Source organism: Ranitomeya variabilis, chromosome 3 (assembly GCF_051348905.1).
Source record: "Ranitomeya variabilis isolate aRanVar5 chromosome 3, aRanVar5.hap1, whole genome shotgun sequence".
NCBI classification, from domain to species: Eukaryota; Metazoa; Chordata; class Amphibia; order Anura; family Dendrobatidae; genus Ranitomeya; species Ranitomeya variabilis.
In genome coordinates this window covers 48,507,858-48,534,449 of record NC_135234.1, presented here as the reverse complement: position 1 = coordinate 48,534,449, position 26,592 = coordinate 48,507,858, and the positions used below count along the sequence as shown (strand labels likewise).

At 42.1% G+C, this 26,592-nt stretch overlaps 1 protein-coding gene across 1 annotated transcript in view; it reads right to left on the bottom strand.

The window, feature by feature from the left end:
• Nucleotides 1-26,592, bottom strand: part of TMPRSS15 (transmembrane serine protease 15) — a 399,115-nt gene that overhangs the window by 97,553 nt on the left and 274,970 nt on the right. Inside the window, exons 17-18 of the mRNA XM_077294014.1 lie at nt 19,800-19,910; nt 16,549-16,675 (exon numbers count right to left, since the gene is read on the bottom strand). Of these exons, the coding sequence (XP_077150129.1) occupies nt 16,549-16,675; nt 19,800-19,910 (238 nt within the window). The remainder of the gene's footprint in view (nt 1-16,548; nt 16,676-19,799; nt 19,911-26,592) is intronic.

The window sequence follows — 26,592 nt, the reverse complement described above, 5'->3', positions numbered from 1 at the left end:
TGTTTTTGTGTTGTGATTTTTAGCAATTTTTTCAATTTAATGATCTGTATTTAAAAACAAAATGAGCAATCTTTCAATTTTCCAATTGGTCACTTGGGTTATTTTAAATGAACACTTCCTTATTCCTTTAGAAATAATTCACAGCAGTTTCCTTATCTTAGGCAGAATGACTCTAAGGGTACTGTCACACATTGGCACTTTGATCGCTACGACGGTACGATCCGTGACGTTCCAGCGATATCCATACGATATCGCAGTGTCTGACACGCAGCAGCGATCAGGGACCCTGCTGAGAATCGTACGTCGTAGCAGATCGTTTGGAACTTTCTTTCGTCGCTGGATCTCCCGCTGTCATCGCTGGATCGTTGTGTGTGACAGCGATCCAGCGATGCGTTCGCTTGTAACCAGGGTAAACATCGGGTTACTAAGCGCAGGGCCGCGCTTAGTAACCCGATGTTTACCGTGGTTACCAGCGTAAAAGTAAAAAAAACCAAACAGTACATACTTACATTCCGGTGTCTGTCCCCCGGCGTTCTGCTTCTCTCCACTGTGAGCGCCGGCCGGCCGGAAAGCGAGCACAGCGGTGACGTCCGGCTGGCAGACACAGTGGAGAGAAGCAGAACGCCGGGGGACAGACACCGGAATGTGAGTATGTACTGTTTTGGTTTTTTTACTTTTACGCTGGTAACCACGGTAAACATCGGGTTACTAAGCGCGGCCCTGCGCTTAGTAACCCGATGTTTACCCTGGTTACCCGGGGACTTCGGCATCGTTAGTCGCTGGAGAGCTGTCTGTGTGACAGCTCCCCAGTGACCACACAATCACTTACCAACAATCACGGCCAGGTCGTATCGCTGGTCGTGATCGTTGGTAAATCGTTTTGTGTGACAGTACCCTAAAAGGCAATACCTCTATATGCAGCCCAGGATCCTCCAATCACAATAGGTGACATGACAGATGACCCTGCTACTCCTCCTTTCACAATGACCTTTGCACACGCTCATTAGGTGTTTCAAAGTCAGTCTATTGCTGCTAATGCACATGTGTATTAGCTCCAAAATCAGTTTAAAAATTGCAAGATTTCTAATTTTTAATTAAAAAAAAAGTTTTATGGGCAAAAATTAAAAATGCTTTTAACACAAAAGCTTAATTTCAAACATTTTCCGATGACAAATTCCCTTTAAGATTATTTTATATGTTGAAAAGTCAAAAGATTTTTGTATGAGAATGATACTGATTTTTTGACAACTTGTTCTGTAAAAGAAAACTGATTCTTCAAGAAACAATACAGACATTTTCAACAATATACAGTAACAAATGAATTTTTCTTGCTCTCAAACTTCTCACTTACTTAGCTGCTGAATCATTCAAAAGGACTGCACCTTGTACAAGACAATGGAAAAATATATGAAATAAGGATTTATGAGGCTTTTTGAGGCATGAGACACTTACAGAATTGGGAATGCTGTACTCAGTGCTGTAGACAAGTTTTTATATGAACCAGAATGCAAAAACATTTGGTACAAGCCCAGAGGACAAACCAAAAATATATGAAAAAAGAAATACATGGCAAACTCAGGCAAAATTAGCAAAATACTTTTCTCTATTTAAAAATAAAGTAAATGCAAGTATTTCTTTCAGAAAAATTACACTATGGACTCTTTGATTTCCGTTTTTTTATTGCTTGTTTTTCGTAATCTTATTAGGGCTGTATTCAATTTTTTGTCTATTTTGAAAATTGTCTTAAGTATTTCTCATTCAGATCTACTAAATACATATCTAGTGTATATAGAAACATATCTATCTATTTCATATATATCTATTTCATATCTACCTATCTCATATCTATCTATACATCCTATATCTGTCTACCACATTTGGCAGACTATAAAATGCACCTCAAATTTTGAGGAAAATAGTATTTTTTTTTTTTAAATATCCTTTGGGGGTCAATTTTTTAGTCCAACACTTTCCTCAAGCACATCGCTGTGACATCCCCTCTTTCCTGCCCATGGCAGCCGTTCACTCCTGGTAAGCTAAATTCAGACTATAAAACTCACCCCCATTTTCCTCCCATATTTTGGGGATAAAAAGTCCACAAAATACAGTATCCATGTATTTATTTATTTATCCACATGACAGATAATGGAATAGAGCAGCAAATAAGTGATTAAAGGGAACCTGTCACCCCCAAAATCGAAGATGAGCTAAGCCCACCAGCATCAGGGGCTTATCTACAGCATTCTGTATATATAGCTGAAAGATGAGAAAAAGAGGTTATATTATACTCACCCAGGGGCGGACCAGGAAAGGTCAGAGAGGCCCGGCACCTGCGCACTGCAGTAATTTGCTCTGCCCTCAACAGGGCAGACAAAGTACGACTGCGCCGGAGCCGCAGCATGAATTCAAGAAGAGGACGTCAATGTAAGAAGAAGATGGGAGGCCCCGACCGGACCACGATGCCCATCGGACCAGAACTGGACCGCCCCGGGTGAGTATAATCTAACCTCTTTTTATCATCTTTCTGGATAAATCGGGGGCTTATATACAGCATTACAGAATGCTGTAGATAAGCCCCTGATACTGGTGGGTTTAGCTCACCTTCGATTTTGGGGTGACAGGTTCCCTTTAAGGGTGCAAGGCTTCCCAAACAAAAATTAAATTGTAGCAATATGTGAAAAAATTAAATAAAGTCAGTACTCCAATTAATATGAAAGAAAAAATTGGACTATAAAGGGGTTGCCTGGCTTTAGGCAACAAATCTGCAGTTACTCTATTTGACTGTAGGCTTGTCATTCCACACATTGTGCACCCTACATCCTGCAGGCTGAGGATTCTTCGATGATAGGAGAAGGAGGGAAGGTGACTGCAAGTTTATAATTTGCATACATGAGGTTACATGATGACTAGATGGGCACGGCTTCGCTCAATGCAAGGCCATACAAGTCTAGTTAGATTGCGTCAGGAAGTATGCAAATCACACACTTGATGTCACATGACCACCCGCTCCTGGCTTCAGCAACATAGAAACCTCACAGTGTGCAGTGTGCCCACTATGTGAGGATTCACATGTCTGCAATCAGTTGGAAAGTCAATTGTCAGCACCTTGCGGTTAGCGTGCCTGCTAGCATTTCTCCAACCCTGGTCCTGGCTCACCTCCTTCTCTCTTCTGTTCAGCCTAGGCCCTGCAGTCTGCTCATTAGTTGCTGGATCCTGGCTCTGCCATCTGCAGTCTGCAAGACCCCTAGGGATGAAAGCTGCTGCCTGAGTTTGGACCTTGATGGTTCTGGGAAAGTGGTCGGTTCCAGATGACAGGTTACTACCACCTCTGTTGTTGAGCCCACTTGGTGTAGTTCAGATATTCCTCAAATCACTCCCTTGGAGTCTCACGGGATTCTGCCCTCTGTGTTGCCTAGTTGTTCACCAAGCACGTTACACTGCATTGATTACTAATTCAAACAGAACATACGTAATATTCTATCGATGAGTAATTGAATCAGAAAACATTTTGAATGCTTTTTGGAATGTTATGCATCATATAAATGTGCCCAAGAGCAGGTAATACTCTATGTATGGGTAATTGAATGCCGATAAAATTTTCAACTCTTTGTTTGGGTGTTGTATACCACCGAAATGTTACAGAAAGCACGTCATACTCTGGATGAGTAATTGAATACAGATACATTTTTAATGCTTTTTTGGAGTATTATATGCCACAGAAATGTACCCCAGAGCATGTAATACTCTATTGATAAGTAATTGAATGCCAATAAAATTTTCAAAGCTTTTTTTGGGTGTTTTATACCACCTGGACACGTGATGGTACAAGTCTTGGATGTCACGTCGGGAGGAAAAGTGGAGGCTGGGGATGAAGGGACAGCAGCCACCATGAATTGGAGGAAATCCTTGGTGTCAAAAAGCCAGCAACATTTCCATAGGAAACAGACAGGAAATGTGCCCATTTGGGCCTGGTGGTGAGTGGCTGGAAACTTTCTCTTTGCCTGATGATGGTGTGTCAGAATGTGCAAGGACAGATGCAGGGCAGGAGGCATCTGCGCCAGTGTCATGGACAGGAAATTGTGAGGCACCTAGCACAGGGAAAGAGGCAGTGGCATCACCTGATGGCACAAATTGTGGACACAGGCATTTGGACCACTAAGTATGGGTGCTTAGACGATAAGTGCCTGATCTTGCTGGTGGTGGTTAGGCTCTTAGTAGTCAAGCCCCTGTTCATCTTGGCATGGCAAAGGCTGCAAATTACCATGTTTTCGTGTTTCAGAACTTTCTTTAAAAAAGTCGTTGACTGGGGAGCACATGACTCTTTGATTGAGAAATTCACAAGGTGCTGCCTGCCTTTTCACTGTTGTCACCCCACTGACTCTTCTTGCCTGTTTCAGTACTATAGATCCCTCCCTTGTAATGCTGCTGGCCTTGCTCTGCATGCCAGTAATCCACATCCTTTACCGCACGCCTTATGCATTTTTGCTATGCAATTGCTAGATCTCTTGAAGCCAAGCTTTTTTTTAATAAAGAAAATGGTCAACTGCAGCAGTCGCAGCATTTTTTGAAGTTTAATACTACCATAATATAATACTACCATAATATAGCACAAAGCACGTAAAAAAGCATGGATGGCAAATTCAATCCACAAAAAAATTTACTGCTTTTTTGGAGTGCTATATAAAGTTGAAATGAACCACAAAACACGTATACTCTATGGATGAGTATTTGAATATAAACATTTTTTAACCACATACCACAGAAATGTACCACAGAGCATGTAATACACTATGGATGAGTAATTGAATACCGATAAAATTTTCAACCCTTTTTTTGGGTGTTATATACCACCGAAATGTTACAGAAAGCAAATAATACTCTGTGCGTGAGTAATTAAATACATATACATTTTTCAATTTTTGGAGTATTATATACCACAGAAATGGAGTGTTATTTATCACTGAAATGTACCATACCACAAAGCACAAAATACCTAATGGCTGAGTAATTGAGTAGTAGAGTAATTGTAATACTCTATGGATGACAATGTAGTCAATTTTTTCACCCCAAAAAATGTGGTAAAGTGCAGTAGATATATACACTCACCGGCCACTTTATTAGGTACACCTGTCCAACTTCTTGTTAACACTTAATTTCTAATCAGCCAATCACATGGCGGCAACTCAGTGCATTTAGGCATGTAGACATGGTCAAGACAATCTCCTGCAGTTCAAACCGAGCATCAGTATGGGGAAGAAAGGTGATTTGAGTGCCTTTGACAGTGGCATGGTTGTTGGTGCCAGAAGGGCTGGTCTGAGTATTTCAGAAACTGCTGATCTACTGGGATTTTCACGCACAACCATCTCTAGGGTTTACAGAGAATGGTCCGAAAAAGAAAAAAAATCCAGTGAGCGGCAGTTCTGTGGGCGGAAATGCCTTGTTGATGCCAGAGGTCAGAGGAGAATGGGCAGACTGGTTCGAGCTGATAGAAAGGCAACAGTGACTCAAATCGCCACCCGTTACAACCAAGGTAGGCCTAAGAGCATCTCTGAACGCACAGTGCGTCGAACTTTGAGGCAGATGGGCTACAGCAGCAGAAGACCACACCGGGTACCACTCCTTTCAGCTAAGAACAGGAAACTGAGGCTACAATTTGTACAAGCTCATCGAAATTGGACAGTAGAAGATTGGAAAAACGTTGCTTGGTCTGATGAGTCTCGATTTCTGCTGCGACATTCGGATGGTAGGGTCAGAATTTGGCGTAAACAACATGAAAGCATGGATCCATCCTGCCTTGTATGGAGCATCTTTGGGATGTGCAGCCGACAAATCTGCGGCAACTGTGTGATGCCATCATGTCAATATGGACCAAAATCTCTGAGGAATGCTTCCAGCACCTTGTTGAATCTATGCCACGAAGAATTGAGGCAGTTCTGAAGGCAAAAGGGGGTCCAACCCGTTACTAGCATGGTGTACCTAATAAAGTGGCCGGTGAGTGTATATATATATATATATATATATATATATATATATATATATATATATATTTATTTAGCAAGGGATTGCAAATCTCTAATCCCTTCAAAGCAACTGTATTCAGCCACTCTCCATGCTCCTGTAACTCTCTCTCCCTCGGCTAAATGCAGAATGTATCTGATACAAACAGTAACTCACAAAATTAGTCCTTACAAGAACATTAGTTAGCATAATGGTTCAGTTTCAGTGTCGGTATCAACACTACAGGACTCTGATTCATTAAAATGTGCACACACCACCCTAGACAAGCACTCTCTCCCTTCAATAAGAACTTTCACAGTGCTGTGCAATGGCCTCAGTGTGCCAAGCCTGGCGTCACCCTGTCCTTTTATAACCCTTGATGATGTCACATGGCCAGCCAATCATAGTAATGCACTACAGAGGTGGCTATGGCATTACAGTCACTCGCAGGCCATCATCACATGCTTATTGGCTGTGTAACAGGTGCCAAACATGTGGGCAAGGGGTTTAGGCCATGTGCACATGTTCAAGATTTTTCGCGTTTTTTTCGCGTTTTTTCACTATAAAAACGTGATAAAAACGCGAAAAAAATGCTTACATATGCCTCCTATTATTTATAGGGTATTCCGCATTTTTTGTGCAAATGTTGCATTTTTTTCCGTAAAAAAATCGCATCGCGGAAAAAAAAGCAACATGTTCATTAAAAATGCGGAATTGCGGGGATTCCGCACACCTAGGAGTGCATTGATCTGCTTACTTCCCGCACGGGGCTATGCCCACCATGCGGGAAGTAAGCAGATTATGTGCGGTTGGTACCCAGGGTGGAGGAGAGGAGACTCTCCTCCACGGACTGGGCACCAAATAATTGGTAAAAAAAAAAGAATTAAAATAAAAAATAGTGATATACTCACCCTCTGATGGCCCCCGAAGTGTTCCCGCCTCTCCGGTGCATGCTTTCTCTTCCGTTCCTATAGATGGTGTGGTTCAGGACCTGTGATGACGTCGCTATCTTGTGATTGGTCGCATGACCGCTCATGTGACTCACGTGACCAATCACAAGCCGCGAAGGTCCTGAACCACACCGGCATCTATAGAAACGGACGCCGCTGAGGAGATTGGCTGTCTGCAGAGGGTGAGTATAACCATTTTTTAAATTTTTTTTACAGATCTACAGATCGCTTGGAAAACTTTAGCATTCTGCAAGCTAATTACGCTTGCAGAATTCTAAAAAAACCACGCAAAAAACGGAAAAAAACGCAAAAAAAAAAATGCGGATTTCTTGCAGAAAATTTCTGGTTTTCTTCAGGAAATTTCTGCAAGAAATCCGGATGTGTGCACATACCCTTAAGTTTCAAATCCGGCTAATGACCACGAGTGCTGAGCATCTAGGTACTCGAGTGATATTTGAGTATCACTGAGCACGTTTGCTCGTCTCTGCTCAATATACAGATGTAGAAAAGGTTATCATGTCTCACGACGCACCATCTTGATAACTTGTCACAGAAAGCCATTGACTAATGCCAATCTAGCGGTCTAAATACAATTTTCTACTCTGTGATTTCCCAGTGCTAAGCTATCTGAGTCATGGTAACCTTTGTTACATTTTTACATGTCTGTCTCTTCCTGTCTTTGTCTGCCTGTCTTCTATTTGTCTCTGTCTGTCTCTGTCTGTCTTCTATTTGTCTATATTTGTCTACAGTATAACTGGACTCCACGTTCTACTTTGTATGTAGGGGAACTCATGAATATTGCGGTTATTCCTTTTAAAATAGTTAAAGGGAAAATGTCACATGAAAAAATTCTTTTAACCTGGAGATAAAGGGTTAATATGCCAGTAAATAGCGTTATGAACCTGCCTGGCACATAAAGGTGGCACTTGTTTAGTCAGTGATCTGTGTATAGAGAGCAGCAGCTATGACCATGCCCCCTGCACTTACTGACAGCGGACTCAGCATTAGGGCAGGCTGTCAGTAAGTGCCAGGGCACGGTTATAGCTTCCGCTCTCTATAAACAGAGCGATGATTGTATTAGCGCCAGCGCCGCCCCCATGACTGAAAGCCAAGTGCTGCTGGGAAGAATAATCTTAGATCCCCGCTGAGAGGAGGAAACAAAGTGCCAGCGCTGGGCAGGTTCATAATACTATGAACCTGCAGATTAACCCATATATGTAGGTTTCACGTGACAGGTTCCCTTTAACATTTTTCCATTTATTACAGGTGATTAAATATTAATATTATCATAAATGCATGTTTGTGCCCCTGTACACACATACTGAAATAAATGATGGCTGTGAATTGCAATTTGATATCACTCTTGGGGAATTGATTCTTTAGACAATGTGTTGGCTGTAAAATGTCGGCCATTTTTACAGAAGCGGGGGATTCCTACCTTTACAATATGCAGCATATGTGCCTAACTCTGTGAGTGAAGCTGCGGTGAAAGCCTTTAGCATTGTTGTGTTGTACAAGATGTTATTGTCTCCTCTCCACATCCATCAGTCTAATTGCTGAGTCCTTTATGATCCAGAGCTCCTCTCTACATTAGGATGGTGTCGCTGACACTTCTGATCGCTGGGTTACTTTACAGATGCTCGGAGCATCTATTGTTCTAGGAGTGAAGCATCTGTATTAGCTGTTCTTGGAATTTATGAGAATGGGTTTAAATACTCTTGTGTAGTCAATTCATGGTAAAAGTAGACTATAGCATTCACTGACCTTCCATGCTTGTGTTCCTAGAAAATCAATAGTGGATTCAAGTGCTGAAAAGGCCATTGAGTTTACTGTACTAATTGATTCTGCGCAGTGATAATTACTATCTGACAGGTAGCAGCCACTTCCATTCACCACATATAGAATTTGGCTTTTTGACACTTTTTCGACAAGAAAAGTGGCAGAAATGTTTAGAACATAAGTGGAACTCGGTGTAGTGATGCCGCCCAGCTCCCTTTTTTCCTAAACGTTCCTTTGTGATGAAAACTAAAGGTCTATCCTCCATTAATTGTGTTTCAGGGTTTTGTGAGTGAGAAATAATATATTTTGAGACGATCAAGCACTGTTTTTCAGGCAGATCTGTGATCAGATTTAACAATGCGCACTGCATACATTATTGAATAGACTCCACAGACCTGATTAGACGGGTGTACTTAAATAAAATGTCAATGAAATCATGATATGAAGTCAGGTCACAGTTGGACTCAGGCAGGAAAACATGCAGAAAGGATTATATAGTCATTGTAACATGGATTTGCTAGTAAGTACACAAGTCTTATGAGGTCATAGATCATATGATAAATGATATTTTAAAAATTCTATTTAATTTGATAAATAGATATGATTTTCCAACACTGAGTCCACACCTTCTCCGAAACATGACAGCTCATGTGAATCTAAGAGACGTGGGTGGAATTGCACTGTTAACTGGTTAAATATCCCTGTCATGTATATGTACAATAAAAATGTATGAATATGCATTGAGTGGAATTGAAATTTCACTCAAATTCATTTCCAAAATTGGGATTATTTTTGTAATTTGCTTCCGCACGGATTACCCCAAATGAATGCAATTTTTCTGACCCTGAATGTGCCATTAAATGGTTAAAAAAATAAAAAAATGTTATACTCACCACTATGCTCATCTCTCTAGCATCCCCGCTCCTCCCCGCTACCCGTCCAGTCCTTGTCTTTTGATCCCCCTGGCACATACATTGGAATATTTGGTTCCTTCACGCAGTGCCAGACTTCCGGGTGTCATGGTGACCGCTAAGATTCTGCGCCGGATGTCAGTGGCATCATGACATCACAATGTGCACCGTTGACCTTCCAAAGCCTGTGCAGAACCCTCCTCGGCACCATGACACCTAGAAGTCTGGTGCAGCGCGAGAGGACCGAAGATTCCAATGTGAGTGACGAGAGATCAGAGGAAGTGGCGAGATCCAGACGGGGTGGTGACTGTTGTGAATTAGACCTTTTGGCTCCCTCTTGTGGTCACTAGTGATATTACACTTTGATATTCCTTCCCTTGCTTGGTATCCACCTGGCTTCGTTAGTCCAGGGGTGTCGCTATTTGAACTTCCTGGATTTTCAGTCTGGTGCCTGGCATCGTTGTAATCAGATCCTTCTGTTTGCTCCTATCTGCTGGTCCTGGTTCTTTGCAAAATTAAGCTAAGTTCTGCTTTCTTGTTTTTGGTTTTTTTCTGTGCTCTTATTTTTGTCCAGCTTGTACTAAATGTGATTCCTTATATTGCTGGAAGCTCTAGGGGGCGGATGTTCTCCCCCCGTGCCGTTAGACGGTTCGGGGGTTCTTGAATATTCCGCGTGGAGTTTTTGTGAGGGTTTTTGCTGACCATATAAGTCATCTTCCTATATTCTGCTATTAGTTAGCGGGCCTCTCTTTGCTAAAACCTAGTTCATTTCTTGCGTTTGTCTTTTCTTCTTACCTCACCGTTATTATTTGTTGGGGGCTTGTATCCAACTTTTTGGGGTATTTCCTCTGGAGGCAAGAAAGGTCTTTCTTTTCCCTGCTAGGGTTAGTTAGTTCTCCGGCTGGCGCGAGACGTCTAGAATCAACGTAGGTACGTTCCCCGGCTGCTGTTATTTGTGTGCTAGGTTCAGGTATATGGTCAGCCCAGTTACCACTGCCCTATGAGCTGGGTTTTATGTTTGCAGACTTCGCTATTGTCTCTGAGACCCCCTGCCATTGGGGTCATAACAGTATGCCAGGCCTTAAGTGAATATTTAATGCATTGCAGAAGTGGGATTATAAGAAAGGAAATTCTGAGGTTTTTTTTTTTTTTCTTTCTTTCCTCCCCTTTATCTCAGAGTGGCTGGAGCCTTGCTGCAGACATGAATGTCCAGACCTTGATTACTAGTGTGGATCAGCTTGCTGCTCGTGTGCAGAGTATTCAAGATTTTGTTACTAGCAGTCCTATGTCAGAACCTAAAATACCTATTCCGGAATTGTTCTCTGGAGACCGATTTAAATTTAGAAATTTCAGGAATAATTGTAAATTGTTTCTATCTCTGAGACCTCGTTCGTCTGGAGACTCAGTTCAGCAAGTAAAAATTGTTATCTCTTTCTTACGGGGCGACCCTCAGGATTGGGCCTTCTCGTTAGCGTCAGGCGATCTGGCTTTGGCAGATGTTGATGCGTTTTTTCTGGCGCTTGGGTTGCTATACGAGGAGCCCAATCTTGAAATTCAGGCAGAAAAAGCTTTGCTGGCTATCTCTCAGGGCCAGGATGAAGCTGAAGTTTATTGCCAAAAATTTCGGAAATGGTCCGTGCTTACTCAGTGGAATGAGTGTGCTCTGGCCGCAAATTTCAGAAATGGCCTTTCTGAAGCCATTAAGAATGTGATGGTGGGTTTCTCCGTTCCTACAAGTCTGAATGATTCCATGGCGTTGGCTATTCAAATTGACCGGCGTTTACGGGAGCGCAAAGTCGCTAATCCTCTGGTGGTGTTGTCTGAACAGACACCTGAGTTAATGCAATGTGATAGAGTTCAGACTAGAATTGAACGGAAAAATCATAGACGTCAGAATGGGTTGTGTTTCTACTGTGGTGATTCTACACATGTTATATCAGCATGCTCTAAACGCTTAACAAAGGTGGTTAGTCCGGTCGCCATTGGTAATTTGCAACCTAAATTTATTTTGTCTGTGACTTTAATTTGCTCATTGTCTTCCTATCCTGTTATGGCGTTTGTGGATTCAGGTGCTGCCCTGAGTCTTAGGGTACCGTCACACAGTGAAATTTCCATCGCTATGACGGCACGATTCGTGACGTTCTAGCGATATCGTTACGATATCGCTGTGTCTGACACGCTACTGCGATCAGACATCACGCTGAGAATCGTACGTCGTAGCAGATCGTTTGGAACTTTCTTTCGTCGCTTGATCACCCGCTGACATCGCTGGATCGTTGTGTGTGACAGCGATCCAGCGATGTGTTCGCTTGTAACCAGGGTAAACATCGGGTAACTAAGCGCAGGGCCGCGCTTAGTAACCCGATGTTTACCCTGGTTACAAGCGTAAACGTAAAAAAAACAAACAGTACATACTCACATTCCAGTGTCTGTCCTCCGGCGTCTCAGCTTCTCTGCACTGTGAGCGCCTGCCGGCCGGAAAGCGAGCACAGCGGTGACGTCACCGCTCTGCTTTCCGGCTATGGCGCTTACACAGTGGAGAGAAGCAGAACGCCGGGGACAGACACCGGAATGTGAGTATGTACTGTTTGTTTTTTTTACGTTAACGCTGGTAACCAGGGTAAACATCGGGTTACTAAGTGCGGCCCTGCGCTTTGTAACCCGATGTTTACCCTGGTTACCCGGGGACTTCGGCATCGCTCCAGCGCCGTGATTGCAAAGTGTGACCGCAGTCTACGACGCTGGAGCGATATTCATACGACGCTGCAACGTCACGAATCGTGCCGTCGCAGCGATGGAAATTTCACTGTGTGACGGTACCCTTATGGATCTGTCGTTTGCCAAGCGCTGTGGTTTTGTTCTGGAGCCTTTGGTTAATCCTATTCCTCTGAGAGGTATTGATGCTACGCCATTGGCGGAGAATAAGCCGCAGTTTTGGACACAGGTGACCATGTGCATGTCTCCTGAACATCGAGAGGTGATTCGTTTTCTTGTTTTGCATAAAATGCATGATTTGGTCGTTTTGGGTCTGCCATCGTTACAAACTCACAATCCAGTTTTGGATTGGAAGGCTATGTCTGTGTCAAGTTGGGGCTGTCAGGGAATTCATTGCGATTCCCCGCCGGTGTCTATTGCTTCCTCTACTCCTTCGGATGTTCCTGAGTATTTGTCTGATTATCAGGATGTATTCAGCGAGTCCAGGTCCAGTGCTCTTCCTCCTCATAGGGACTGTGACTGCGCTATAGATTTGATTCCAGGTAGTAAGTTTCCTAAGGGAAGATTATTTAATCTGTCTGTACCTGAGCATACCGCTATGCGTTCGTATATTAAGGAGTCTCTGGAGAAGGGACATATTCGTCCATCCTCTTCCCCTCTTGGTGCGGGATTTTTCTTTGTGGCCAAGAAGGACGGATCTTTGAGACCTTGTATAGACTATCGACTTCTGAATAAAATCACTGTTAAATTTCAGTATCCTTTGCCTCTGTTGTCGGACTTGTTTGCCCGGATTAAGGGTGCCAAGTGGTTCACCAAGATAGACCTTCGTGGTGCGTACAACCTTGTGCGCATTAAGCAGGGAGATGAATGGAAAACTGCATTTAATATGCCCGAAGGTCATTTTGAGTACTTGGTGATGCCTTTTGGGCTCTCTAATGCTCCTTCAGTGTTTCAGTCCTTTATGCATGACATCTTCCGGAAGTATCTGGATAAATTTATGATTGTTTATCTGGATGATATTCTGGTTTTTTCTGATGATTGGGACTCCCATGTAAGGCAGGTCAGGATGGTGTTTCAGGTTTTGCGTGAGAATGCTTTGTTTATTAAGGGCTCAAAGTGTCTCTTTGGTGTGCAGAAGGTTCCCTTTTTGGGTTTTATCTTCTCCCCTTCTGCTGTGGAGATGGACCCAGTCAAGGTCCGAGCTATTCATGATTGGACTCAGCCCACGTCGGTTAAGAGTCTTCAGAAGTTCTTGGGTTTTGCTAACTTCTACCGTTGTTTTATCGCTAATTTTTCTAGCATTGTTAAACCTTTGACGGATATGACCAAGAAAGGTTCTGATGTTGCTAACTGGGCTCCTGCAGCCGTGGAGGCTTTTCAGGAGCTGAAGCGCTGGTTTACTTCGGCGCCTGTTTTGTGTCAGCCTGATGTCTCGCTTCCCTTTCAGGTTGAAGTGGATGCTTCTGAGATCGGTGCAGGGGCCGTTTTGTCGCAGAGAAGCCCTGGTTGCTCAGTAATGAGACCATGTGCCTTTTTTTCTAGGAAATTTTCGCCTGCTGAGCGGAATTATGATGTTGGCAATCGGGAGTTGTTGGCCATGAAGTGGGCATTTGAGGAGTGGCGTCATTGGCTCGAGGGTGCTAAGCATCGTGTGGTGGTTTTGACTGATCACAAAAATCTGATGTATCTCGAGTCTGCTAAACGCCTGAATCCTAGACAGGCCCGTTGGTCATTATTTTTCTCCCGTTTTGACTTCGTGGTCTTGTACCTGCCTGGTTCAAAGAATGTTAAGGCTGATGCTCTTTCTAGGAGCTTTGTGCCTGACTCTCCTGGAGCCTCAGAGCCAGTTGGTATTCTTAAAGAGGGTGTAATCTTGTCGGCCATTTCTCCGGATTTGCGACGTGTGTTGCAGAGATTTCAGGCTGATAGACCTGACTCTTGTCCACCTGACAGACTGTTTGTTCCTGATAAATGGACCAGTAGAGTCATTTCCGAGGTTCACTCCTCGGTGTTGTCAGGGCATCCGGGTATTTTTGGCACCAGAGATTTGGTGGCTAGGTCCTTTTGGTGGCCTTCCTTGTCACGGGATGTGCGGTCATTTGTGCAGTCCTGTGGGACTTGTGCTCAGGCTAAGCCTTGCTTTTCTCGTGCCAGTGGGTTGCTTTTGCCCTTGCCTGTCCCGAAGAGGCCTTGGACACACATTTCCATGGATTTCATTTCGGATCTTCCAGTGTCTCGGGGCATGTCTGTCATCTGGGTGGTATGTGATCGCTTTTCCAAGATGGTCCATTTGGTGCCCTTGCCTAAGCTGCCTTCCTCTTCTGATCTGGTTCCGTTATTCTTTCAGAATGTGGTTCGTTTGCACGGCATTCCTGAGAATATCGTGTCTGACAGAGGATCCCAGTTTGTTTCCAGGTTCTGGCGATCCTTTTGTGCTAAGATGGGCATTGATTTGTCGTTTTCATCTGCCTTTCATCCTCAGACTAATGGCCAAACTGAGCAAACAAATCAGACTCCAGAGGCTTGTTTGAGATGTTTTGTTTCTGCAGATCAGGATGATCGGGTGACCTTCTTGCCGTTGGCTGAGTTTGCCCTTAATAATCGGGCTAGTTCCGCTACCTTGGATTCGCCATTTTTCTGCAACTCTGGTTTCCATCCTCGTTTTTCCTCGGGACATGTGGAGCCGTCTGACTGTCCTGGGGTGGATTCTGTGGTGGATAGGTTGCAGCGGATTTGGGATCATGTGGTGGACAACTTGAAGTTGTCACAGGAGAAGGCTCAGCGTTTTGCCAACCGCCGCCGCGGTGTGGGTCCCCGACTTCGCGTTGGGGATTTGGTGTGACTGTCTTCTCGCTTTGTTCCTATGAAGGTCTCCTCTCCTAAATGTAAGCCTCGCTTCATCGGTCCTTATAAGATTTTGGAAATTCTTAATCCAGTGTCCTTTCGCTTGGAACTTCCTGTGTCGTTTGCCATTCACAACGTGTTCCATAGGTCTTTGTTGCGGCGGTACATTGTGCCTGTGGTTCCTTCTGTTGAGCCTCCTGCTCCGGTGTTGGTTGGGGGCGAGTTGGAGTACGTGGTGGAAAAGATCTTGGATTCTCGTCTCTCCAGGCGGAGGCTTCAGTATCTGGTCAAGTGGAAGGGCTATGGTCAGGAGGATAATTCCTGGGTGGTCGCCTCTGATGTGCATGCGGCCGATTTGGTTCGTGCCTTTCACGCTGCTCATCCTGATCGCCCTGGTGGTCTTGGTGAGTGTTCGGTGACCCCTCCTTATGGGGGGGTACTGTTGTGAATTAGACCTTTTGGCTCCCTCTTGTGGTCACTAGTGATATTACACTTTGATATTCCTTCCCTTGCTTGGTATCCGCCTGGCCTCGTTAGTCCAGGGGTGTCGCTATTTGAACTTCCTGGATTTTCAGTCTGGTGCCTGGCATCGTTGTAATCAGATCCTTCTGTTTGCTCCTATCTGCTGGTCCTGGTTCTTTGCAAAATTAAGCTAAGTTCTGCTTTCTTGTTTTTGGTTTTTTTCTGTGCTCTTATTTTTGTCCAGCTTGTACTAAATGTGATTCCTTATATTGCTGGAAGCTCTAGGGGGTGGATGTTCTCCCCCCGTGCCGTTAGACGGTTCGGGGGTTCTTGAATATTCCGCGTGGAGTTTTTGTGAGGGTTTTTGCTGACGATATAAGTCATCTTCCTATATTCTGCTATTAGTTAGCGGGCCTCTCTTTGCTAAAACCTAGTTCATTTCTTGCATTTGTCTTTTCTTCTTACCTCACCGTTATTATTTGTTGGGGGCTTGTATCCAACTTTTTGGGGTATTTCCTCTGGAGGCAAGAAAGGTCTTTCTTTTCCCTGCTAGGGTTAGTTAGTTCTCCGGCTGGCGCGAGACGTCTAGAATCAACGTAGGTACGTTCCCCGGCTGCTGTTATTTGTGTGCTAGGTTCAGGTATATGGTCAGCCCAGTTACCACTGCCCTATGAGCTGGGTTTTATGTTTGCAGACTTCGCTATTGTCTCTGAGACCCCCTGCCATTGGGGTCATAACAGGTGACTAACGGAGGAACCAGAGAGGAGAATTTCCCAAGAAAAAAAAAATTGAATTTAACCTGATCCTCCCATCTATTGGTATAGTTACAAAATAATTGTATTGTAGTCTCTCACTATATTTTTAGCTTTTAAAGGTTCTTGCTCACTTACCCTAGTCCTAGTTGATGACATATATTATTTGAGATTTCCTCAGTCCAAAGATCTGCACATGCCGTATACCAATCAGCCTGAACTTTGATCTGAACCTGTCCGCTGGAGGAACTGTTGGAGAGTTGTACTAGACAAGAAAAGCACAACAAGACGTCAATCAGACTTTTTATTTAAGTACTAGTAAAATGTACTCATTCACCCATAGTCCTTTTCTAAACCTGTCCTTACTGGGATCCCATTTCAGAAAATACCTATTCTCCAGCACAGTTTGTTATATAAAAAAACAAACCATGCTTTACCAACCATTATCAGTTTCAGCGACTTTTTTTTAAATTTAAGGCTAAATATCAAAATATCGCCTGTATGCAAAAATTGTATCAATAAAATCGTTAGCTCAGCAAGTAAAAAAAATCGAGCTATCATATACTTCCATTAATTGAACTATAAAAAAGTTACAGGTCTCGATAACTCTTCTTTTTTTTTTTTTTACAAAGTTCTGAATAGTTCTAAATATAAAGAATAAACTAAACACGTTTCTTATCACCATAAACGCTGTACGTGGAGAATCATGATCTGAGGTTATTTTTACCGCACAATGAATGCCAAGATGGAGAAATTTATTTTTTTTCACAATTTCACCTGACATTGAATTTGTTCCCATTTTTCAGTATATTATATAATAAAGTGAAAGGCTATGTGGACAGGATAGAGGGAGAGAAAAAAATGAAAAAACAAACAATAAATTTGTAAAAAAAAAAGGAAACAAACATAATTGCCCAGTCGTGAAAAAGTTTTCGTTAAAGGGGATCTGTCATCAGGTTTTTGCTATGTAATCTGAGACGTCAATGATGTAGTGTAAAAGCAACTGATTACAGGGATGTCACTAGGTTGTATTTTGCTGTTTTAATTCACTCATTGTTTTACCAGCAGGAGATTATTGCTACAGGATTAGGTGTCTTGTGCCTCCCAGTTCAACCCCGCCCCCCACACCGATTGGCAGTTTTCTGCCTATACACAGTGTACACAGAAAGTAACCAATCAGTGGTGTGGGCGGGGTTATACACAGTTCAGCATTCCAAGCTCTACTAGATATGAAGCAAAACATGCTGACAGATTCATTTTACATTCATAGAATCATAGCATCATGGAATGTTAGAGTTGGAAGGGACCTCCTGGGTCATCTGGTCCAACCCCCTGCTCATTCCAGCAATGCCTTACTTATACCTTTAAATCAAATTTTAGATAAAAAAATGGTGTGTGGTTTACATTAGGCCAGGTTCAGACTTCCATATTTCATGGTCCAGGTATGACTACATGGCCTGAGCCAACCACAGGTCTCCTGAGCCAAATTCTGCTGCATAATATTTGCCTTTGAGGCTACTGTATGTCCACGGGTGAAGTGGTGACGTGTTTCTATAAAATTTTTCCTCTGATTGTTCCACTCCTGGTTCTGGCTTACAAATACTGATGTAAAATACTGACCAAATACTGAACATGTGACTGTGGCCTAAATATGACACTTAGCAGAACCCATAATAATCATTAGTCTGATATTGGTGTCTGTGTCGGATCCACACCAACCTGTTGTTTATGCCTTATTCTATGTGTATATTTGGACTTGCTGCAAGTCTTTATGTGCAGCATTGCCCTCACTTTTACAAGCATGGCGCACCTTCATCCAGACTGTCATGGGCCTTTAAAGCTTTTTCAATCATAGGATCTAACTACATGGTGTAGCTATAACCCCAAGTGAGATAATACTGCTTAGTAATTGCATCTTTGTAAAGTTAACATAATTGTGCCATCATTTTGTCTGTGGTTCTCTTTAAGCTGGTCATAACAATTAGATAAAAAAGAATCCAACACATCAATTTCTGCAGTAAAGACTGACTATTTAAAATGCTTGTTATAATTATTATTATTATTACTGCAATTATCATTATTACTATTACTATAATTATTATTTCTGCTAATGTGTCCTTCATTCCTTGAAGGACAAAGTAGTATAAAGAAGCCCTCCTCCTCCTCCTCCCATCAAAATGTTTATCCTCTTAATATATTGCAATCATCATATTATACCGCTCTGTATAATAATAATAAAATAATGTGTAATATAATTTTGCCTTTCTATGCAGATAATTCTTCTCTTTTCCATTAATTCTATGACATTATGTGATTAAAAACTGACTAGCTGAATCCTTCTAAGCTCTGTTTAGAAACAAGAGGTCAATTTTCCCTGCATGAGTCAAGAGTCACTGCAAAAGTCCCTGGTGAGGGGAGGAGGAAGCAGCTGGGTCAGGAGTTGAAGAGGGGAATGATAAATGCAAGGACAAGATAATTCCTGTTTCTACTTAGAGCAGAGAAAAGAGAATAATTACCTGGGTAGAAAGGCAAAATGATCAATTGTAAGTACAAAGTGCTATATAATATGATGACTGCAATATATTAAGAGGGTAAATATTTTGATGTGTGTGCTTTTTTAAGTATAAAATATAAGCTTTATGAGTGAGAGGTTGGTACAGAAAGAGAGCGGAACCTAACTTGTATTCCATAGTAAAATGAAGTATATTGACTCCCACCATGACGGATGCTGGGAGTTTAAATGATTAGGCATGTAAAATTTCAACATGTAACAAATCTTCAGAAGAAGGCAGAATGAATGGCACCAGGTAAACGGCAAAACCAATATGAGAGGGATATGATCCATATAATCACCAATAAATGGCAGTGTTCCACTACTGCAGTCTGGTGCTCAACATCAAGAAACATGTGGTATGGCAAGGTCAAATAGAAAAAAGTGATACGGCACTCACCCAGCTAGTGTGAAATCCAAGTCCTTTATTTTAAGATCCAAAAGTTAAGAACATTGTTGAGCAACGGCAGGTGAATGCGAGGGTGCGGGGAAAGAAGTCCGTTCTTCTCAGCATCACATTCACCTGCTGTTCCTCAACAATGTTCTTAACTTTTGGATCTTAAAATAAAGGACTTGGATTTCACACTAACTGGGTGAGTGCCGCATCATGTTTTTCTATTTGACCTTAAATTTCAACATGTCTGATCTTTTCTTGGTACAGGAGATGTTGGTCATTTACCAGGGGATCTCTCGCAGGAAGTTTGAAAATTGAAAAAAAAAGGTAAGTTGGGATTGATTTTTACTTTGAATTTGAGTAAAATAACTTATGGTAAAGGGTGTATAGTGCCCTGTTGCAACAGCATCCCTTCTTAGTGTAGCATGGGACACACAACCTTACCACATTTTGCTTCATCTGAACCATCTGGACAGTCTGAGTGATGATCACAGATGCGACCCGATAAGACGCACTCCCCACTATTGCACTGGAAGGAAGATGGATCACAGGGCTCTGCAAAACAGATACATTTGTTACATAAACCATGATGAAAAGTGTACTGTGCCATTGTTAAAACGGCAATTATGTAACACAGAGAAAAGACAGACATTAACACACTGATATAATATTAACATCTATTTTTAGCAAGCTTTTAAAACATTAGTAATCGGACCCTCGACGGTGAGACTGGATGTGGCGTCAATGTCACTCATAACTCTATTACTGCTGAATGCATCTCCTAGTCATCCTCGTCATCTCTGCTAATTACACATCCAGTCTAATAGATGATACTAGATGGAGCCATGCAGAGTCTGTCGCATCGATAACTTGTAGCATGTTCATTATCCAATCTTTCCTAGACCAGATCCTCAGCACCGATTCGATTTCATTTCACAATAGGTGCAAGTCTAAATTTGCTCAGAAATGATTGACATGTTTTAGAGTTCCATCATTCACAGAATGCGTCTGACGTGTTACCTTAAATGTTGCTTTTCTTTTTTCACTACTTTTTTGCTCTGTTTTTGTGAACTTAAGTTCTGAGTATTGCATAGTCACATTTAATTCTTATGCCTCATTATAAAATAAGCTGACAGCATGTATCAGAGATTAAAAATGTCTCTGATTTCCCTCTCTTTCCTTTCAGCTTTTTTTCATGCTTCTTCTTTCTCTCCCTCCTTCTTTTCCTCTCTTTTTTCTTCTTTCCTTTACTTTCTTTCTACTTTTTTCCCTCTGTTCCTTACTCTTTCTAACTTCCTGCCCTGATTTTATCTTTACTTATCCTGCCTTCTTTTCTTCCCCTTCTTCCTACCTTCGGCTATCTACTTTCCTTTGTTTTCCTCCATCATCTAAGGCTTCTTTCACACTTCCGTCTTCAAAATCTGCACAGGATCCGTCAAGACGTTGAAATGACGGATCCTGTGCAGATTGTGGAAAACGTGTGCACTGGGCCCGTCTTTCTGACGGACCCGTCGAGGCTATGTGCACCTGTTGTGCATGCGTCCACAACGCATACACAACACAACCCAGGCAAAAAATTTTAAAAAACGCAGTATTCTCACCTACCGGCGTCCCGAGCAGTGATACTCCCGGCAGCTAGCGTTCCTAGTAATACATTGCGAAATCTCGCGAGAAGTCATGGTCTCGCGAGACCACGACTTCTTGCAAGATTTCTCAACGCTAGCTGCTGGGAGCATCGGTGACGCTGCTCGGGACGTCGGTAGGTGAGAATATTGCGATTTTTTATTTTTTAAATTATTTTTAGCATCTTGTTACTATTGATGCTGCATAGGCATAATCAATAGTAAAAAGAGAAAGAGAGCGAGCGAGAGAGAATTTCCCTGACGGGAAATTCTTCCACACATGCTCAGTTTGAAAAGATGGGGCCCGTCGCTGGATTCCTGCTTTTCACAGCCAGCGATGCATCCTGTGCCCATAGGCTTCCATTGTAGCCAGTGACGGGCAGCGCAGGATGCGTCGCTGACCGATTTTTCCGACGTGCAGAAAAAAAGTTCCTCTGAACGTCTTCTCTGCCCGACGGACTGTTTTTTTGTGCAGGATCCAGTGCACGACAGATGAAACGGATGGCCACCCGTCACAATCCGTCGCTAATACAAGTCTATGAGAAAATGCAGGATCCTGCATTCTCAAAAATTGACGGATTGTGATGGGAGCTGAAAGACGGAAGTGTGAAAGAGGCCTAACCCCACCTCCCTTCCTTCCTGTCCCCTTCTCTTCCTTCCCGCCTGCCTTCCTTCACTCCTGATCTTAGCTCATGAACAGAATTCGTCATTTCTGGACTATTGTGATACTTTGAAAATCAGACATCAGAATTTATTATTACAAAGTATTTTTATTTTTTAATCTTTAATAGTCTTAATATTTTTTCTTCCTTCTCCTGCTTTTATTTCAACCTTTCTTCCTTCGTTCTTACTTTCTTCCCTCCCTACTTACTATCTTCCCTGTTCCTTCCTTTGACTGCCTTCTTTCTAAATACCTAAGATCCAGTCTAATGCTCCACAGTTAACATTATATAACGCCGTGCGAGATCTGATGCATCGATACTTGTAGCAATTTCATTCTCCAAACTTTTCTTAGATCAGCTTCTCAGCATCAATACAATTTCTTTTCAGAATAGGTGCAAGGCTAAATTTGCTTAGAGATGATTGACATTTTTCACACTTCTAGAGTTTTATAACTTACTGAGTGCATTTAACATTTTAGGTAAAATGTTGATTTTTTTTTGCCCTTTTCTTTTTAACTCTGCTATTTTGAACTTTAGTCCAGAGTGAGCACTGCAGCATGCCTCATTAAAAAGAGGATTATGAAACACAGCCATAAAATGTTCAGAATATTCTTCATACTTTTTTTAATAATTTCTTTTTTTTCTTGCTATTTTCTTTCGCTTTCTTCTATCTTTCTTATCATTTCTTTTTCTTTCTCTCTTTCTTCTATCTTTTTTATAGTTTCCTTATCTTTCTTATAATCTCTTTCTCTCTTTTTTCTTTCCTTATTTTTAATAATTTCCTTCCTTCCTTCTCTCTCGCTTTCATTATTTTCTTTCCATATTAATACCCCTGATCTTTGTACCTCAAGATTAAAATGCATTATTATGAAACTCTTAGTTATTAAAAGACAGAAATGGAGAACTGCCTGAGTTTCTTTTAATCGCATTTTTTGTCTTACTTTAAAATATCTCTAATTAAGGCTTTTTGAGGTTATTTCCTATCCCAGGGGTGAGGAACCCAAGGCCCTAGGGGCATTTACGGCCCTCGATGACCTTTTATCAGGCCCCCAAGCAGATTCTCAGGGACCACATTCTTGGGCAGGGAGCTGTATTTTGATTGCCACAAGCTCATTAATTTCTTCTTGCTCTGTTAGCACACACAAGCAGTGTCCACTACTGAACACTGAAGGGCATGCAATTAAAGATTACATCGTGACACCAGTGCCAAAGTCAGGGTGTACAGTGCCTTGCAAAAGTATTCGGTCCCCTGGAACTTTTCAACCTTTTCCCACATATCATGCTTCAAACATAAAGATACCAAATGTAAATTTTTGGTGAAGAATCATCAAAAAGTGGAAAATAATTGTAAAGTTGAATGAAATTTATTGGTTATTTTAAATTTTTGTAGAAATTCAATAACTGGAAAGTGGGGCGTGCAATATTATTTGGCCCCTTTACTTTCAGTGTAGCAAACTCACTCCAGAAGTTTATTGTGGATCTCTGAATGATCAAATGTTGTCCTAAATGCCTAATGATGATAAATATAATCCACCTGTGTGTAATCAAGTCTCCGTATAAATGCACCTGCTCTGTGATAGACTCAGGGATCTGTTTGAAGCACAGAGAGCATCATGAAGACAGGAACACAACACGCAGATCCATGATACTGTTGTGGAGAAGTTTAAAGCCGGATTTGGATACAAAATGATTTCCAAAACTTTAAACATCCCAAGGAGCACTGTGCAAGTGATCATATTGAAATGGAAGGAGTATCATACCACTGCAAATCTACCAAGACCCAGCCGAACCTCTAAATTTTCATCTCAAACAAGGAGAAGACTAATCAGAGATGCAGCCAAGAGGCCCATGATCACTCTGGATGAACTGCAGAGATCTACAGCTGAGATGGGAAAGTCTGTCCATAGGACAACAATCAGTCTTACACTGCACAAATCTGGCCTGTATGGAAGAGTGGCAAGAAGAAAGCCATTTCTCAAAGATATCCATAAAAAGTGTTGTTTAAAGTTTGCAACAAGCCACCTGAGAGACACACCAAACATGTGGAAGAAGGTGCTTTGGTCAGATGAAACCAAAATCAAACTTTTTAGCAACAAAATACCTGAGACTGGGACGGAGATTTAAGTATCAAAAAATAGTAGTAGGGCCGCACCCGAAAATAACAACGTCTCTATGGACAACAGGGCGCCCGTCCTCACCAGGGGATCCATCCCAGTATATAAATCCAGATGCAAATGAAGAAAGGGACAGCACCACAGCAAATGTGAAGAAACAGCTTACGTGTTTATTCTGCCTTCTGCAATGTTTTGGTCCGAGGACCTTTATCAAGCATAGTGAAAAAACAATCCAACCACCATTATATACCATTAGACCCAACCCATTAATTTACTAGCAACCAATGGGGTAGTTCTATACAATTAGAAAAAAATACATCATAGTGCAACATACATATACACAAATAAAAACAATTCCACATAATCAGCCCTCCGTATATACTGACCGCTAACATAGTTCAGCTATCTCTGATCGCTCCCCACTACTAAATTATACCCATAAATCCACAAAAACATCCCCGATGTCCATGTTGTTTTTTATTTGTGTATATGTATGTTGCACTATGATGTATTTTTTCTAATTGTATAGAACTACCCCATTGGTTGCTAGTAAATTAATGGGTTGGGTCTAATGGTATATAATGGTGGTTGGATTGTTTTTTCACTATGCTTGATAAAGGTCCTCAGACCGAAACATTGCAGAAGGCAGAATAAGCACGTAAGCTGTTTCTTCACATTTGCTGTGGTGCTGTCCCTTTCTTCATTTGCATCTGGGATGGAGATTTGTCTTCTAACAAGACAATGATCCCAAACATAAAGCAAAATCTACAATGGAATGGTTCGCAAATGAACGTATCCAGGTGTTTGAATGGCCAAGTCAAAGTCCAGACCTCAATCCAATCGAGAATCTGTGGAAAGAGCTGAAAACTGCTGTTCGAAAACGATCTCCAGCAAACCTCACTGAGCTCGAACTGTTTGTCAAGGAAAAATGGGCAAGAATTTCAGTCTCTCGATGTACAAAACTGATAGAGACATACCCCAAGCGACTTGCAGCTGTAATCAAAGCAAAAGGTGGCGCAACAAAGTATTAAGTTAAAAGGACCGAATAATATTGCACGCCCCACTTTTCAGTTTTTGAATTTCCACAAAAATTTCAAATAACCAATAAATTTTGTTTAACTTCACAATTGTGCTCCTCTTGTTGTTGATTCTTCACCAAAAATTTACATTTGATATCTTTATGTTAGATGCATGATATGTGGGAAAAGGTTGAAAAGTTCCATGGGGCTGAATACTTTCGCAAGGCACTGCACTTTGTGGGTGGAGTTTGTATGGCCCCCGAAGGATGGTATAAATATCCAAATGGCCCTTGGTAGAAAAAAAGATTCCCCACCCCAAGATCTATCTAACCTCTATTTATCTATGATCGATCTATCTATCTATTTTCTATCCATCTACTGTATCTAATCTTTATTTATCTATCTATGTTAGGGGTCGAGTTCCCTCCTCTGCACAGGGGGAATCTCAGTCCATCTCCGCTGCAGTCTCCCATTCTTCTCCTGCCGCAGTGGAGCCTGCTCAGCAGAGACATCGGTCTCAGCGTCTCGCTCAGTCTGACTCTGTGCTAAGAGTTACTGCTGCCTTTCCTGCTTCTGCCATTGAAGTCGGTGCTGGGCAGCTGCGAGCAGATGCTTCTGGGTCTAAGTCCTGCTTTGCTCGTTCTGAGCATGCCCAGAGTAGGATCTCTCAGTGGAGATCGAGTGTCACATGATCTGATACTACAGCTAAGGTCAATGGCTCCTTCAGGAAGGTCCTTTAGGTGCTCACGCTCTGGTGTAGCTTCTCATTGGTCCTTCTAGGAAGGTCCTGTACGTGCTGCAGCTATTTAAGGTTCGCATGGCCGCACGGCCATGCGCTAGTATTGTTCTTTGTTAAGTGCTTTGTGCCAGTGTGGTCACGAGAGTATGTGTTCAGGGACCCAGCTGAAATAAGCCCCTAGAATGCTGGCACCTCCGGCGAGGAGTTTGTGTTTGAATGTGTTCAGGGACCCGGCTGAAATAAGCCCCTAGAATGCTGGCACCTCCGGCGAGGAGTTTTGTGTGCATGCGTGACCACTGACTGCTCTCTGTGTGGGCAGTAAGCCTGTGCCTCTGTGAAGCCTAACAGGGCGCAGTGCTTTTCTTTCACGACTACTCGGTGAAGTAACTGAGTTAGTCCATACCGCCATATCGTGCCGCCGTTGCTAGCAGCAGGTACTCCTGCACGGTGGACCCCGGGCTGCGAGCGCACCAATATCAATAAAAACATCTCTATTTATTCACTGCGTTCCGCTAGCCGTAACAATCTATCTATCTATCTTTCTTTGCAACTGTCTGTCTATCCATCCTCAATATATATATACAGTATTTTCACTTTTCCAATGGAAATATTTGGTACATGCTATACAATGGCAGCATTACTGTATTATCCTACATAATTTTTTCTTTCCATACATCATTACCAAATATAATCATCCTCCTATTGATAATCATTTCTGCTTTTCCGGCCACCATTGCTGATGATATATGAAGCAGAAAGAATAAGCTTGACTTTTCTCAGCTACATTAACTACAAAGGAGCTGAAACAGCACAAAAGAAAGCATCTTTTGGCTGAACAAAGTAAATGCATTTCAGAAAAGAGAGGAGGATAAATTAAGGAAATATATAGTCACGCAACACCTAATATGTCTTCTTGAAAAGAATATATCTCTAGAGGGACACATTTGTTTCAGCCTGAGTAGATTGCTATATTAAAAATGCCTAAGCATGAAAAGGCAAATTACTTCACCCATTGTGCATAAATGATCTTCAAAATTGTTTAATTTCATTTTATTCTGCTATCTATTTCTGTACTTGGCAA